The following is a 13,830-nucleotide window of genomic DNA, read 5'->3' on the forward strand; positions in this document are numbered from 1 at the left end:
GCACTACAAACAGACCCCAGGCCAACCATGTTGAGTACTTTGCATGGAGGTGGTGAGAGAAAGAGGCACAGGAAGACATCGTATGCGATGAGGACGAGATTTTGTGGCCGTGCGTAGTTTGATTTTGTTGTATTGTTTTATTTTTGCTTTACATACTATGTATTTATGTTTATTTATGTTTGTCAACTCAGAAACCATGGTTTCAAAACAGTAAATACATCGGCCTAATGAGAGGCTCTCTGCCCAAAATAACACATTTTGTTTGCAAAAGGCTCTTACCATGACAAAACATTTCAAATGTGCAGCAAAAGCCAGTGGCGGTTCTGCTCATGCTGCCCCCCATGTGACATGAATACAGTTTTTTTCGATTGCTTACACACTAAGAACATACTCTTAAACCAATGTGACAAAACTTGAAGTCATTGGAACTAAACCTTAAACACAGCGTGGCCATATCTTAGACACAGGTGCTGTTTTGAACTGTGTTTGCAATTCTGCAACACACTTCCTCCTGAACACTAGACACTATTTCCTACAGAAGACACCTCGCTCAAAAATGAAAGCATGTGGTTACAATTGGGAAAACACTTATGTTCAAAATACAAAACACATCGGGTAATTAGATAACCCGAGACACACACATGAAAGCACTTACTTAGAAAACTGAACACCAACCAGTCAGGGCCTAAGCACTACAAACAGGCCCCATGTCAGCCATGTTGAGTACTTTGCGTGGAGGCAGTGAGAGAAAGAGGCACAGGAAGACATCGTATGCGATGTGGATGATATTTTGTAGCTGTATGTAGTTTGATTTTGTTATATTGTTTTATTTTTGCTTTACATACTATGCATGTATGTTTATTTATGTTTGTCAAAAGGCTCTTACCATGACAAAACCTTTCAAACATGCAGCAAAAGCACATTTTGTCACCGCCCAATACAACTAATCCACTCACTCACTCACTTCATACTCAACACCAGAATGCAACACAGCCTTTTCAGTCTGAGCAGGTTCAACCTTACTTTTTCCTGCGTGTACAGTAGTCATATTTTTTTGACGATTTACATCGTCACATATTGTAAAGCAAGTAGCAAAAGCCAATATTTCCCTCAAACAACTCAACTTCTGCCCAAATGAGTAGATTCCTTCAATCAGCTCTACTGTACTGTACCACAGCTGACAGCAGAATACAAAATACAGCTGTCAGTTTGAACAAGGTTCTCCTGTGAGCTACACATTCAAATGTGAACTTACAGTAAAGAACTGCATCCAAACTCAGAAAGGCTTTGAAGTGAAATTTTACTGTGTTGATGGAAAAACTGAAATACTGTAATTCACATACAGTATTACACAGAAAAACTCAAAGGAGTTGAAAAAAATACAGAATACAATTTATAGGCCCTTTTTTTGTAGGTGCATACTGACTGATTGGTGATTGGTGGAAAGGGCAGTGATGCAGGTGCACTAGTGATTTCATAGAGATGCAGGTGCAAAAGAGTGTGAAAAATGTTTGAATTCAATGAAAAGGTATGAACACATTTGCAAAAGAAAACTTGTGCTGTGGTTTGGAGGTGAAGATGACGACAAAGTGGATCCCAGTTTCATTATACTGGAAAAAGTGATTGAAAAAACTGTACTGTAAAGTACAATATACTGTATACTGTATACAGTTGACAGAGTTGACACCTTTCTTATTTATTTTTATTTTTTGGTTATTTTGGAAACAGCTGTTACTGTGAAAAGATGTTTAATTTCTGTTTTGAGCTTTGCAGAATTCTATTTGAAGCAATAAATGAAAAGCAGTAAAAACTGCAGTGTTTTGTGTTAAGTATGTTATTGTGTTGCTTGCTGCTGTGAAAGTGTGTTCATATTATAGAAATGTGTATCCTTTTGTTATCAGAGTTGCATTTTGACAAAGGATTTTTAAGTTTTGATGACTGAGTTTCAGTTTGCCATAAATGTGTATGGTTTATTTCCAGGTGTTGTGTCTTATTTGCGTTGTGTTTAGAGTTTTGGCACAGTGAGCAAAGCATTTGTAAAATGAGTTCAAGCAATCAAAAAAAACTGTAAAATGCCACCCTGGGCGGCTGCCCGCTTCACCCATGTCAAAAAACACTACTGGCCAAAGCACATTTTGTCACCGCCCAATACAACTAATCCAGACACTCACTCACTTCATACTCAACACCAAAATGCAACACACCTGTTTCAGTCTGAGCAGGTTCAACCTTACTTTCTCCTGCGTGTATTGCAGTCATATTTTTTTGACAATTTACATAGTTACATATTGTAAAGCAAGTAGCAAAAGCCAATATTTCCCTCAAACAACTCAACTTCTGCCCAAATGAGTAGATTCCTTCAATCAGATCTGACAACAGAATACAAAATACAGCTATCAGTTTGAACAAGGCTGTCCTGTGAGCTGCACAGTCAAATGTGAACTTAGAGTAAAGAATTTCATCCAAACTCAGAAAGACTTTGAAGTGAAATTTTACTGAATTGATTCACATACAATTCACATACAGTATTACACAGAAAAACTCAAAGGAATTGAAAAAAAAAATTTTGTACTGTAAAGTACAGTATACTCTATACTCTATTTTTATTGTTTGGTTATTTTGGAAACAGTTGTTACTGTGAAAAAGGTGCTTGATTTCTATTTTGAGCTTTGCAGAATTCTTTTTGAAGAAATAAATGAAAAGCAGTAAAAAAAAAATGCAGTGTTTTGTGTTGAGTATGTTATTGTGTTGCTGCTGATGTGAAAGTGTGTTCATATTATTGAAATGTGTATCCTTTTGTCATCAGAGTTACATTATGACAAAGGATTTTTAAGTTTTGATGACAGTGTTTCAGTTTGCCATAAATGTGAATGGTTTATTTCCAGGTGTTGTGTCTTATTTGTGTTGTGTTTAGAGTTTTGGCACAGTGAGTGAAGCATTTGCAAAATGAGTTCAAGCAATCGAAAAAAAAAAAAACTGTAATGATGAATATCAGCATTGCTTGGCCACCAGGAAGTCCTGAACATATTATACACATCGCCTTCAGCTGGAGAAAAGTACACCCCTCCGCACACAGACAAAGACTGTAGCACTTTTTCAGTCATTATCGCACTTTTTTTGTAATAATGTAAGATTCATGTGAGAGTTAAAACTGAAATTTATACACACATTCAACACAAAAGTAACAAAGACGATCTTTAATTAAAATATGTATTTCACAGTTTGAATTTACTGGTGGGACGGTGACCTATTGCCTTTAATGGACCACATGCCCCGGTTTTCTGTCTACGTCAGTAAAATGTCAGCATAGTAACAGTACAAGCTTCTTGTATAGCGTATTTCATTATTCTTTACAACACTTCTCAGAGCGGAGCAGCCCCACTTCACAGTTTGCAGAGTGTGTGTGTGAGTGTGTGTGTGTGTGTGTGTGTGTGTGTGTGTGTGTGAACTCTTGATTTTCAAACTGTTGGTGTGTTTTTTTTTTTAATTCCACTGCAACTAAATTGTCCCAGCTCACAGATCTTAAATGTTTGCATCTTATTGCGCCTATTAAACTACAAAAACTAAACATGTGCTGCACAGACTTGGCTTTATAGATCAGGCTGTGGCTAGTGGCTTTCGTTATCCTTTCCCTCAAAGTCACCTTGTCTGCATTTTCATCTGTCACCTGACCTCTTTTTTTTTTTTTTTTTTTTTTTTGAAAAACAAGTGTACATGTGTTTATTTGACCATATGTGCAAGTTGCATGTTTGTGATTATAGGTCTTTCAGTAACTACATAACATTTGAGTTGTATTGGGTTCCTGTTTAGATTTTGCTTGCATGTGTTTGCGTGTGTGTTTGTGTTTGTGTGTGTGTGTGTGTGTGTGTGTGTGTGTGTGTGTGTGTGTGTGTGTGTGTATTTTAAGTTCATAATCCAGGTCAAGGGGCATCAGAGTGCAGAAGTTCTAGATCATAAGACAAGGTTGAGGTCACAGCGACTCAGTTGCTTTGTGCTGGAGGAACAGTTTATGCCCACAGAGGAAGAAGAAGAAGGGCAGTGCTCTACTCACCACAACTAAAATGAGAAAGAGAGAACTTAACCATGTGCTGAGTTTTGTCATAGCTGTCAAACGGTTAGTAGGATACGGCAGTCCCACATGCAGTACAGTATGTGCTGATCCTGAGACGTATCATTGAGTTTCTCTTTTTTTTGGATGATTTTTTAGTTTAATGCTACCCTTCAGTTGAGGTAAGAAAAAGAAAATCACCTAATTTGGAACTACACGATTTTCACAGGGCAACAGCAATTTGCATGCTGGATTACTATTCTCTATCTCGAGCTGCCAAAATAAATACAGACACACACACATGCACATATTTTTACATTTTTAGAGATGAGTGGACACCGAGCAAAACAAACTCTGTCTTCATTAAGGAACATTAATATGGCAAAATGAACTCTTTTACTTGGCCGTTAGCAGTTCTCTGGAATTAGCAATAGTCTTTCTCTTAAATCAGTCGGCCCTCTGCTTCACTGTTTTACTTTAAATGGAGCATAAATTACAAAGCAACAACCAGGTGCAAGTTGAAAGCTTGTGTTATGCATGTGTGTGAGTGTGAGGGTGCTGTGTGTGGAAAAACCGTAAGTTTGTTAGCAGCAACACCGTACATCCTGTGTGTGTGTGTGTGTGTGTGTGTGTGTGTGTGTGTCTATAAATGTTTGTGTGCGTAGGCAGGGGGGCAAGGTGAGTGGTACAATAGGTGTGTGTTCATACGTTGCACAACAGCATTTGTGCAGAGGTGGCTGTGCTTTGTGACTCAATTCATGAGAAAGAAAATACAACTTAGACACCCGAGTCCAGAGAGTACTGAATCAATTAACCAATCAGCCAATCAATAGATCAATCAATTGATCAGTGAGTCAGGCAACTTTATTTGTCACCACTAGGGCAGTTTGTTTTGCAGCAGTGGGACACATTCATGTAGCACACGTAAAACACAGGCCGCTTAAATAGAAGTTGTGTGAACTTAAAAAATTTAACAAAAACGCCATTATTTTATAAATATGATTGCTGAAAAATCACACACTTTTGCAGTTTGTACTTGTTCAGAGCAGTTTCTGCCCTCAGCAGAGAATGACCACGGTTTTATTTTTCAAAATGAAGAGGAGAAAAACAAATTATGGAGTTTGGCCTGTGATGAAACCACTCTGAGGGAACACAGTTTTAGTAACACAGTCCTGTTGTGTTGCTATAAACCTTTTGTTTACTGTTTTGCTGGTTTGGATTTTTGAAAAAGGGCCTACTTATACTGTAAGTGTATCATTCTCATTGTGGAATGATAGACAGTATTGCATGACCAGTAATGGCTAACAACAAATGACCAAATGCTGACAGAGCCACAGTCACACAAACACAGAGGACACGCACACACACACACACACATACACACACACACACACACACACACACACACACACACACACACACACACACACACACACACACACACACACACATATATATACACATGCAAATGCAGATGCCCACACATGAGGAATGAGAGAAGAGTAATGAATCATAATCATATAGTTGCACCTACAAATACAGTTGTGGCTGCACAGACACACACACACACACACACGCACACACAAAAGCTGAGCACTGAGCTTTGGAAAAAAAGATTCTCATGGGTTTTCTACCATCTGAGGAATTCTCCACCTTTTTTTTTTTCTTCGTCTAAACCAGGACGGCAGTTTAAGACTGTACTGATGATTGATTTGAGGAGATTTGCTTTTGCTTTCCCCGACTCTTCTTTATTTCCTACCCACATATATATTTACTTTTCACCCATCTTTATTTTCTCTCTTCTCTCAATCCTCATGTCTGTCAGCGTCACTCCATTTCTCTCTATATATTTTCATTTCACCGACTCAATCCCTCGTTTTCACCCCAATTTCTTCCCAGTCAATCTTTTCCACAGCTCGTCAACTTTCCACCCAGGCCATAACTGGTGTGTGTCATGTTGTTGATAGCATAAAGTAATGATTGAAGCGGTTCATAAAGTTTTTAATTGTTTATAAGTGTTTGGTGCCCCCCTGCAGTATTCATGCACTTCATTTAACACATTAGATCATGGTGGATGTTTATTTTTTTGTCCTGTTTATGTCTTGGTTGTTTATGATTGTGTCTCTAGGAGCCAGTGTCTGTGGTTACATAACAACTAGGCTGCTGTTTATTAAATATGGCTTCCAACAGTAAATCAATTGTAAACTGTTTACCATTACTATTCATAGGTCATAATAAACCCTGGAGTTTAATGATTTATTATATCAACAATGGCGATGGGAACAATAAAGAAAAAAAACTGAGAATTAGGGGGATTTTTAAAATTTTCTGCCTAAATCACACCCGCTTCTGGTGTTATCGGAGCACAAAAAATTTGGTTGCAGCACAGATAGAGACAGCAGCATCCCACACACCCACACACTGCTCATCTCTCTGCTCTCTGGTGCTCAGTTAGTGTGTGTGTGTGTGCCTTCTTCTCTCATCTGCTTTTATAGTGCATATTTTTAACCAGAAGTGAAAGCTCCTGTGTTCTGCTTGTGACGCCACAAATACCAGTCACCCTCTGCCAGGAAGTGAACTAACCGCAAAAATACACACACACACACACACACACACACACACACACACACACATGTACACACATCATTTGTGTTTGCGGGTGAGCTGACAAAGGATTGCTTACAAAAGGAGAACTTGTGTTAAGTGCAGAGCGCAGCAAGAAACCCGTCTGAGCAGCTGTGTGTTTGTGTGTTTTATGATGGACGATTATGCAGGTGGAAGTGCAAGTAAGACACAGAGTCAGTGATTCCAACTATTTATTTGTCAAGAAACAACTAGAAGCACTGCCTTTGTCTTTGATGAAGCCTGACGCAGGTGACACCCCTGGCACCCCTGTTGACAATGCGACCGAAAACAGGGTGGCTACTATTCCCTGCCCCGACCAAGACTCATCCCACTATTGAGTTTTATGAGACAATTATACATTAGTTCATTCAGTAGTTTGGTGGGTTTGTCATTACGAAAGTTTGTTCAAACCCACAAAACTTTTATTTGAAATTCTGGTGGAGATTCCAAGGTTTGCAAAGATACCAAATATATCCTGCTGACCAATAGAAATATGTATAAAATTATTCACAAGTGTCTGGATATTTTTAATTTCATCTAACGGTGCAGCCATAAAACAACAGGTTCCTGGCTTTTTGTATGTTTTACTCAATATAAGTGTTTCAATGAAGTGCTTGAGGTTGCAAGACCTGATTGAAGTGCATTGCAGATACAGAATATGTGACATTGCTGTACGACATGGAAAAAAATAACTTTGAAGCTACTGAAGGGGAAATTTGAGGGAGAATCAGAGTTCAGTGTTAAAGGACATCAAAACAGATTCACAAACCCAAGCCAAGCCAAGAGTAGCATCTGTTTTCTCCAGTGGGGGAATTAACACTGATCTCACCACTAAATGTCAAGGCAAGATTTCTGCAGAGTTTTCACTGACTGCCAAAAAGACATACATCAGGGCAGAGAACCCCATTTGATGAGCCAGGGCCCCTCATATGGGAGCGGTTTTGCTCTTAGATGTAGCATTGAATTGTGCAGCTGGTTACACTGTACATGGGGACATGATAAATTAGAACTGTCATTCTCATATAGTAGCCTGTTATTAGTCAAACCTTCCGACTGACTAACGTATTACTCAATTTTCTGTGAACATCCTATCCAAGTGACCTTATGGCCCACTGTGCCTTGGGCTTGGCTGCTACTGACTTTAAAACATGACTTGGGCTTTTAGCTCGTCAGTTTGAGTCTCTTTTGCTGCCTACACGTCTCATAGTACAGAATTGCAGATGTTGAATTACAAATGTCTTTTTTGAGATAACATCACCAGGGTCACTTTCATGTGGCTGCATCATAGATTAGTCATGTCAAAACTTTGGCTTCAAACTCTTCCTTGTGTTACATCTCCAGATAAAATATAACATTCGTTAGAAGACCAGAACAGTTATCTGTTATTTCACATTTTCAAGCGGATATTTTCTCTTGTCCAGTGGCCTTTGACCCCTTGAGCCTGGGGACTAGCCCTTCCGGTCACCAGTTTTTCTCAGTCTTATCTCACAGAAGGGTTACTGACTCTCCCTCTTTATGTGAATGAGAATATCCAAGTGTCTTTCAGCTGATTTGCAATAGATTGCTGTTTAGATCAACGTCATGGGCAGATTGTCATGGCTTCCTCTTGCACCATTTAGCGAGAAGAACTTGTCCTTGAAACAGTTTGAGATCAGATATGAGGCAGCTACTTACATTGTGTGCCGTGGTAACCATCTTGGCTCTGCAACCAACCAAGAATAATGTAACTTCATTCTCTATCAGCCCATCAGTTTGCCTTCCTACGCAAAGAGGCAACTGTTGTTTCCACGACCCCCTGCCCTGTAGCTTATCAGAATTCCACAGGTGGAAACCATAACAACGGACTGACGGGCGCCTCCCGTCCTCCTATCACTTCCCAACTCACCTTGTTGGTTCCTTCCTGAATGGTGTGGTTTTCCGGATCATTACTGCGGGAATATCACACTGGCCTTGATCCAACAACTTGAACGGTCTTTAATTATTCTCTTATATGGAGCTCTGGAGCTCTGGAGCAGGAATGTATGTATTCTCAAAAGTGTCCACAGACAGCTGAGAGACTGAGTGCATGTTTTTCTCTTTCATCCCCTCTAAAGGCTAATATAAGCAGTGGTAGGTCCAGTGTAAATGTCGCACTTCTGTGCACTCCTGCTGGAATATAAACTAATGTGATGCTTGGATGAATTGGTAAGGAAGTGCTTGGGTGTGTGTGTGTGTGTGTGTGTGTGTGTGTGTGTGTGTACGTGTGCATACATCCTTTTTCTGGTACGTCATCTGGACTCTTATGAACTTCACTGTTTATATCAGACTCCATTACACAGAATATGTCTATGTCAGGTTATTATGTACACACAAAGCATGTGTGCATACACACACAGAACAAATGTGGTGGAAGAGGGCATCCTTCCCAACGCTGATTGCCTTTTTTTCCATGTATTCTGCCTCCTATTATCATCCAAAGTTGAATATTTTCCCTTTCTTCTTCTTTTACAGTTCCCATCTTTAGCACAGTTTGTCTCTCCCTCATCTCCCCCTCCCTCCCCCCTGCTCCCCGTTGGTCTGTCTGTGAAGTGAGGGGGTGGTGAGAGGTGACGGGGGGCAGATGTTTCCTCTGCAGCTTTGAAGATGCTTGTAAAGATGGAGGGAGGAGAAGTAGACAAGAGCATTTTAAACCCCAGTGGAAGAGGTGTGATGAAAGGGTAAAGACTCTTCTCCCATGGAAGATGGATGTTTTACAAGGGAAGTCACAACTGTGTACAGCAGATACAGGCTTTGTTTAGGCTTAATGAATGTCTGCGTGTCCCACCTACTCCTATTGCTCCTATATGTGGCAACAGTGCATCCAACATCACCTATAGACAGAGGTGAACTGTGGGTGAACCAGCTCTGCCATGTGTGCCACCAAGTTGGCCTTTTGTGAAACGTTTGTCTGATCAAACAGAACTTTGCCTGTTCATGAGGAGTTCATGTTTGCACACAGCTGATATGACCAGCCAGCTGCTTTGACTGTTTTTGAAAAAAAAAAAAATGATGATTCGTAGTCATTGGAAAACAATAGGTCTACTGTCAACTGCATTATTCACTCCAGGGTGTGACAACATCAAGTTGTTCTCTTTTGGTCTGCAACCTATATGTGTTCCTTATAGCTACACATTGCCACCAAGTGGTAAGAGAAATAGCCTCAATTTGTAAACTAGCTGATCCTCAAAATGTGACCATACTCAGTCCTGTGATTTTCTCATCTAAAGGCAGTATTTTAATCTTTTATTTGCACACAATTCAGCTTTTTTTTTTTTTTTTTAATAATTCATATTCACAATTCACTCACATTTCTGTAAATATTTCAGCATTTAATATGAATTATATTTACATATTTCATGGCATAAGAATCAACAGTTGGGCAGTGATATTGTTGGTCCCTACTCTCCTTTCCTTGTTAGAAAGTGCAACGGTCTAGACACACAGGAAGGAGGAATGTGATGCAGGAGCAGACACTGGAGCAGGAACAGTGACTCCCACATCTTTGTTATCAGTCTGCACACGTGCACAGTACAACATCAGACAGTAGACGAAGCAAAAAGCTGTGATTCTCTATAAAAATACACAATTAACCCCATAAGCACAGACATATCAAGGTTTTGAACAACACTGATGTCTTTCACTTTCAGAAGTTGAAATACAATAATCTAATACGTCTACATTTCTCAGGTGCCTCAGTTAACTTTTGGTGATGGCAATAACCCAGTCTTGCAGGAAGAAGTAGTGTGGTTTTTTTTAATTGCTGACAAATGTCACCACGGGTGTTAGTTTAAGCTGCAAGAGAAAACAAAACAGGGAAAGAGAATGTGTGGGAGAAAGAGGAGGGGAAAGAGATAGGGGGAGAGAGAAGAGAGAGAGAAATCAGTCACAATTTTGGACTTTGATTTCTCTGAACAGAGGACACATCCAAATCCAAACAGCACTCACCTTTTATTATGACTTTGGCCAGTGCCTCACTGGAGCCAATGTGGTTGGTGGCCACACATTTGTAGGTCCCACTGTCAGCCAGTTTCACGTGGGCTATCTGAAGCTTGCCATCACTGGTGGTCTCGGCCGCTGCAGGCATGGCTGCCCTTCCCACTCTGCTCCATTGAAGCTGGATGGGATGAGAGCCGTAGGCTAAGCACTGCAGCTGCAGGGCGTCGCCTGGCTGCAGCCTCACCTGCTCAGGCAGACAGGTGGTGTATGGGGGAGCTGGGGGTAAGACGAGCAATCAGGCAAATTACTCTCATCATCATGACCAGTGAGCACAAATCTGATGGATCAGTGTGCATTGGCTTCGTCTACTCACCCTCCACCTCCATCTGCGTGTAAGCCTCACTGTAGCCATGGATGTTAGTTGCATTGCAGATGTATTGTCCTGAGTCCTGACGCCCCACACTGGTCAGTGTCAGAACTCCACCCACCATTGTGTGTTTCCATGGCAATGGTGCTCGTAGCTTGGACCAGGTGATTACAGGAGGTGGAGAACCTAGGGAGTGACATTTACAGTTAGACAGAAAAAAGCGTGCAGGAGGAAAGGGGGAAGTTAGTGGGATATGAGGAGAACTGAGAAAGAGACATTACTTTTGATGGTAACAACACACACACACACACACACATACATACACACACACATCTTACCAGTAGCATGACACTCCATAGTAACTGAATGTCCCTCCACAGCTGTAATTTCCTCAGCCGTCACTGAGGCCAGTGGTGCACCTTGCGGACCCACAACAATGATTTCAACTTTGACATCTGTCACCCCCTCGCTGTTTTCAGCTTGACAAATGTACACTCCTGAGTCCTCAGGACGCACTGCAGGCCACTGGGGAAAAGAGGTAATGATGGTGATTATGATGATGATGATGATGATGAGTATGACGATTTAAGTGTGTTTTTGTGCATCCATAGTTTACCTGTATGGTGTTTACATCATTTGCCATCGTAGTAACCAGCTGGAGGGTGGAGCCTTGGCGTTTCCAGGTCAGCGTGGGGTTTGGCCTGCCTGTGGCACGACATTCTACAGACACAGAGTCACCGATCCTGACCCGCAGGGGCCCTGCTGGCTTCACCTTCACTTTGGGAGAATCTGGAGAACGCACCAGAGAGAATATTAAAAACACATGAGGGCACAAACAACCAGCTATCTCTACACTAATATCGTACACAGTGAGCATGCACAGACACACAGTCTAAACAACTTGTGGGTTTAATAACACAAACTCACATCTGACATTCAGCACAGCTGTGGTGGAGCTGCGGCCTGCAGAGTTGGACGCCACACAGCGGTACTGGCCCTGGTTACCAGGTCGGGCGTTAGCAATCGTCAGCACAGAGCCATCAGGACCAATCTTAGCATTGTCTGGGGGATATAAACAGAATTCATCTGTTGTTTTTGTTGATACTTGACAGAGGATGATATTGAAGATACCCGTGTTTATTTGTTAGATCCTCCCCCTGACCTGGTAGCGCTTGGTTAGAGACTTTCCTCCACTCAAGTTGGACAGGCTGCGCCCCACTCGCCACTTGACACCTAAAGCTGACGGACTCCCCCTGGCGTACTCCAGCCACCCGGGGCTCCACTGAGATGACAGGAGCCTGCGCCACCACTGCGGAGACAGAAGGAGGCACAATGATATAACAGACAAACACAGACACACTCGTGCACCGAGGCACGTGCACACTGCAAGTCTGTGAACCTTTAGTCTGGGAAAAACACAGTGTACACAAATACCACCCCAAAGCAAACAACCTGAGCAAATACACCAGACTGAACTGAACGGTCATTTGATGATTAGGCAAAAAAAAAAGAAAGAAGAAAAAAATGAACGAAAATAAAGTAAAATTCTTTAAAAGAGCAAAATGATAGTCAATATGTCATCGAAAGTATTGAAACTCTCAATTTTTCAGCAATTTATTAATAAACATGAAGAACGCAAACAAATCAAGACCATGTACTAAAAGTCATAAGAATGCAAAGTGAGAAGCAGTGGAGATGATAAACAGATCCCTCTAACTGTGTTATAGTAGACATTACTCTGTTACACCCTGCAGTTTGATTTCAGTCCTAAACCAGATTCATTACCTGAACAGAGCAGAGAGCACAGGATCAGAGCTGCAGGCGAGATATCCATGTTGATGCAGAGAGCGGTGACACTTTCTGTCCTCTGTACAGTCTCCGTCTCTGTCTCTCTTTTTTCCCTACCAGCACTGTCAACCTTTAACCCCTCACTTACTGTTTACCTCTTCCCATATTCAAACCTTACCTGCAGGCCGTTGCCTGTGTAGCAGCAGGCAGGTTGTTTTTCAACAGACTGTACAGATTCATAATGATAACATCCTGTCAACTCACTCAAAGTGAAAACTAACTTTGAGGATTTGAGGATTTGCGGGTTTTCCTCTCTGTCTTGCACCCAACCTGATCGAGATCTTTCAGTCATGTTCAGCTACAGGTGAACCGTCTCTACTTTATACATTACTCTACATTATATCATTGATATTTGAATCCTTTATTGTCACTTGGTTACACTTTAGCAAACTTTCAATCAATAATTACACAGCAACAGCATAGCTGGAATCTTCCTCCCTGTTCTCTGTGCATGTAAATGACAAATTACTTGCAGGCCATTACCAGTGTGTCAGCACACAGCGAGTTTTTCAACTAACTGCATAGGCTCATAATAACTAGACTTTATTCAAATTTCAAAAATATCTGGTCTGCCAAAACTGAAAGCGAAGACCATTTGGTATTTCCTGTGCATGCCTGTCAGCTCACTAAACAGTAACAAATGAGTCAGGCCACTGATACTGAGTTGATGGAAATTCCCGGAAAGTTGATGTGAAATTTAACTTTGTGTGTTTAATAGGGTTAGGGTAAGGGTGCACCAAACCATGATCCCTAAAAAGAATGCAAGAAACAGGAAAAATTGAGTATTGATTGCTTTCCAAGGAAATAATCACACTCAAAGATGATATTGGCTGCTGAAGAAGAATTCAGACAGTGCCTCAGAGGGAAATGTCCGACCTATACCATACCATTCACCCCAAGCTACCAGAAGTCATTTGTTATGAAGCAGTATAGTTGTTATAAAAAATCCTAATCATTTTTAACGTGATTTTGATGTATATTGCCTGGA

The 13,830-nt window shown here is 41.0% G+C and overlaps 1 protein-coding gene across 1 annotated transcript; it reads right to left on the reverse strand.

Moving 5' to 3' along the window:
• Positions 1-10,059: 10,059 nt before the first annotated feature.
• Positions 10,060-12,828, reverse strand: sid4 (secreted immunoglobulin domain 4). Its single transcript, XM_030072444.1, has 8 exons — positions 12,780-12,828; positions 12,157-12,303; positions 11,922-12,056; positions 11,611-11,783; positions 11,333-11,519; positions 11,001-11,180; positions 10,637-10,903; positions 10,060-10,483 (listed from the first exon to the last, which is right to left on the reverse strand). The coding sequence occupies exons 1-8, from the start codon at positions 12,826-12,828 to the stop codon at positions 10,479-10,481; spliced, it is 1,143 nt and encodes a 380-aa protein (XP_029928304.1). The 3' UTR covers positions 10,060-10,478.
• Between the last annotated feature and the right edge of the window lie 1,002 nt (positions 12,829-13,830).

This window comes from Myripristis murdjan, chromosome 1 (genome assembly GCF_902150065.1).
Source record: "Myripristis murdjan chromosome 1, fMyrMur1.1, whole genome shotgun sequence".
In the NCBI taxonomy this organism is placed as follows: Eukaryota; Metazoa; Chordata; class Actinopteri; order Holocentriformes; family Holocentridae; genus Myripristis; species Myripristis murdjan.

Excerpts from the sequence above, each read along its gene's own strand:
- sid4 (XM_030072444.1), bottom strand. The coding sequence starts at position 12,828 with ATGGATATCTCGCCTGCAGCTCTGATCCTGTGCTCTCTGCTCTGTTCA. Across the intron at positions 11,520-11,610 it reads ATGATGTAAACACCATACAG|TGGCCTGCAGTGCGTCCTGA; the intron begins GTAAACTATGGA and ends TCTTTTCCCCAG. Across the intron at positions 10,904-11,000 it reads CACGCAGATGGAGGTGGAGG|CTCCCCCATACACCACCTGT; the intron begins GTGAGTAGACGA and ends TCTTACCCCCAG.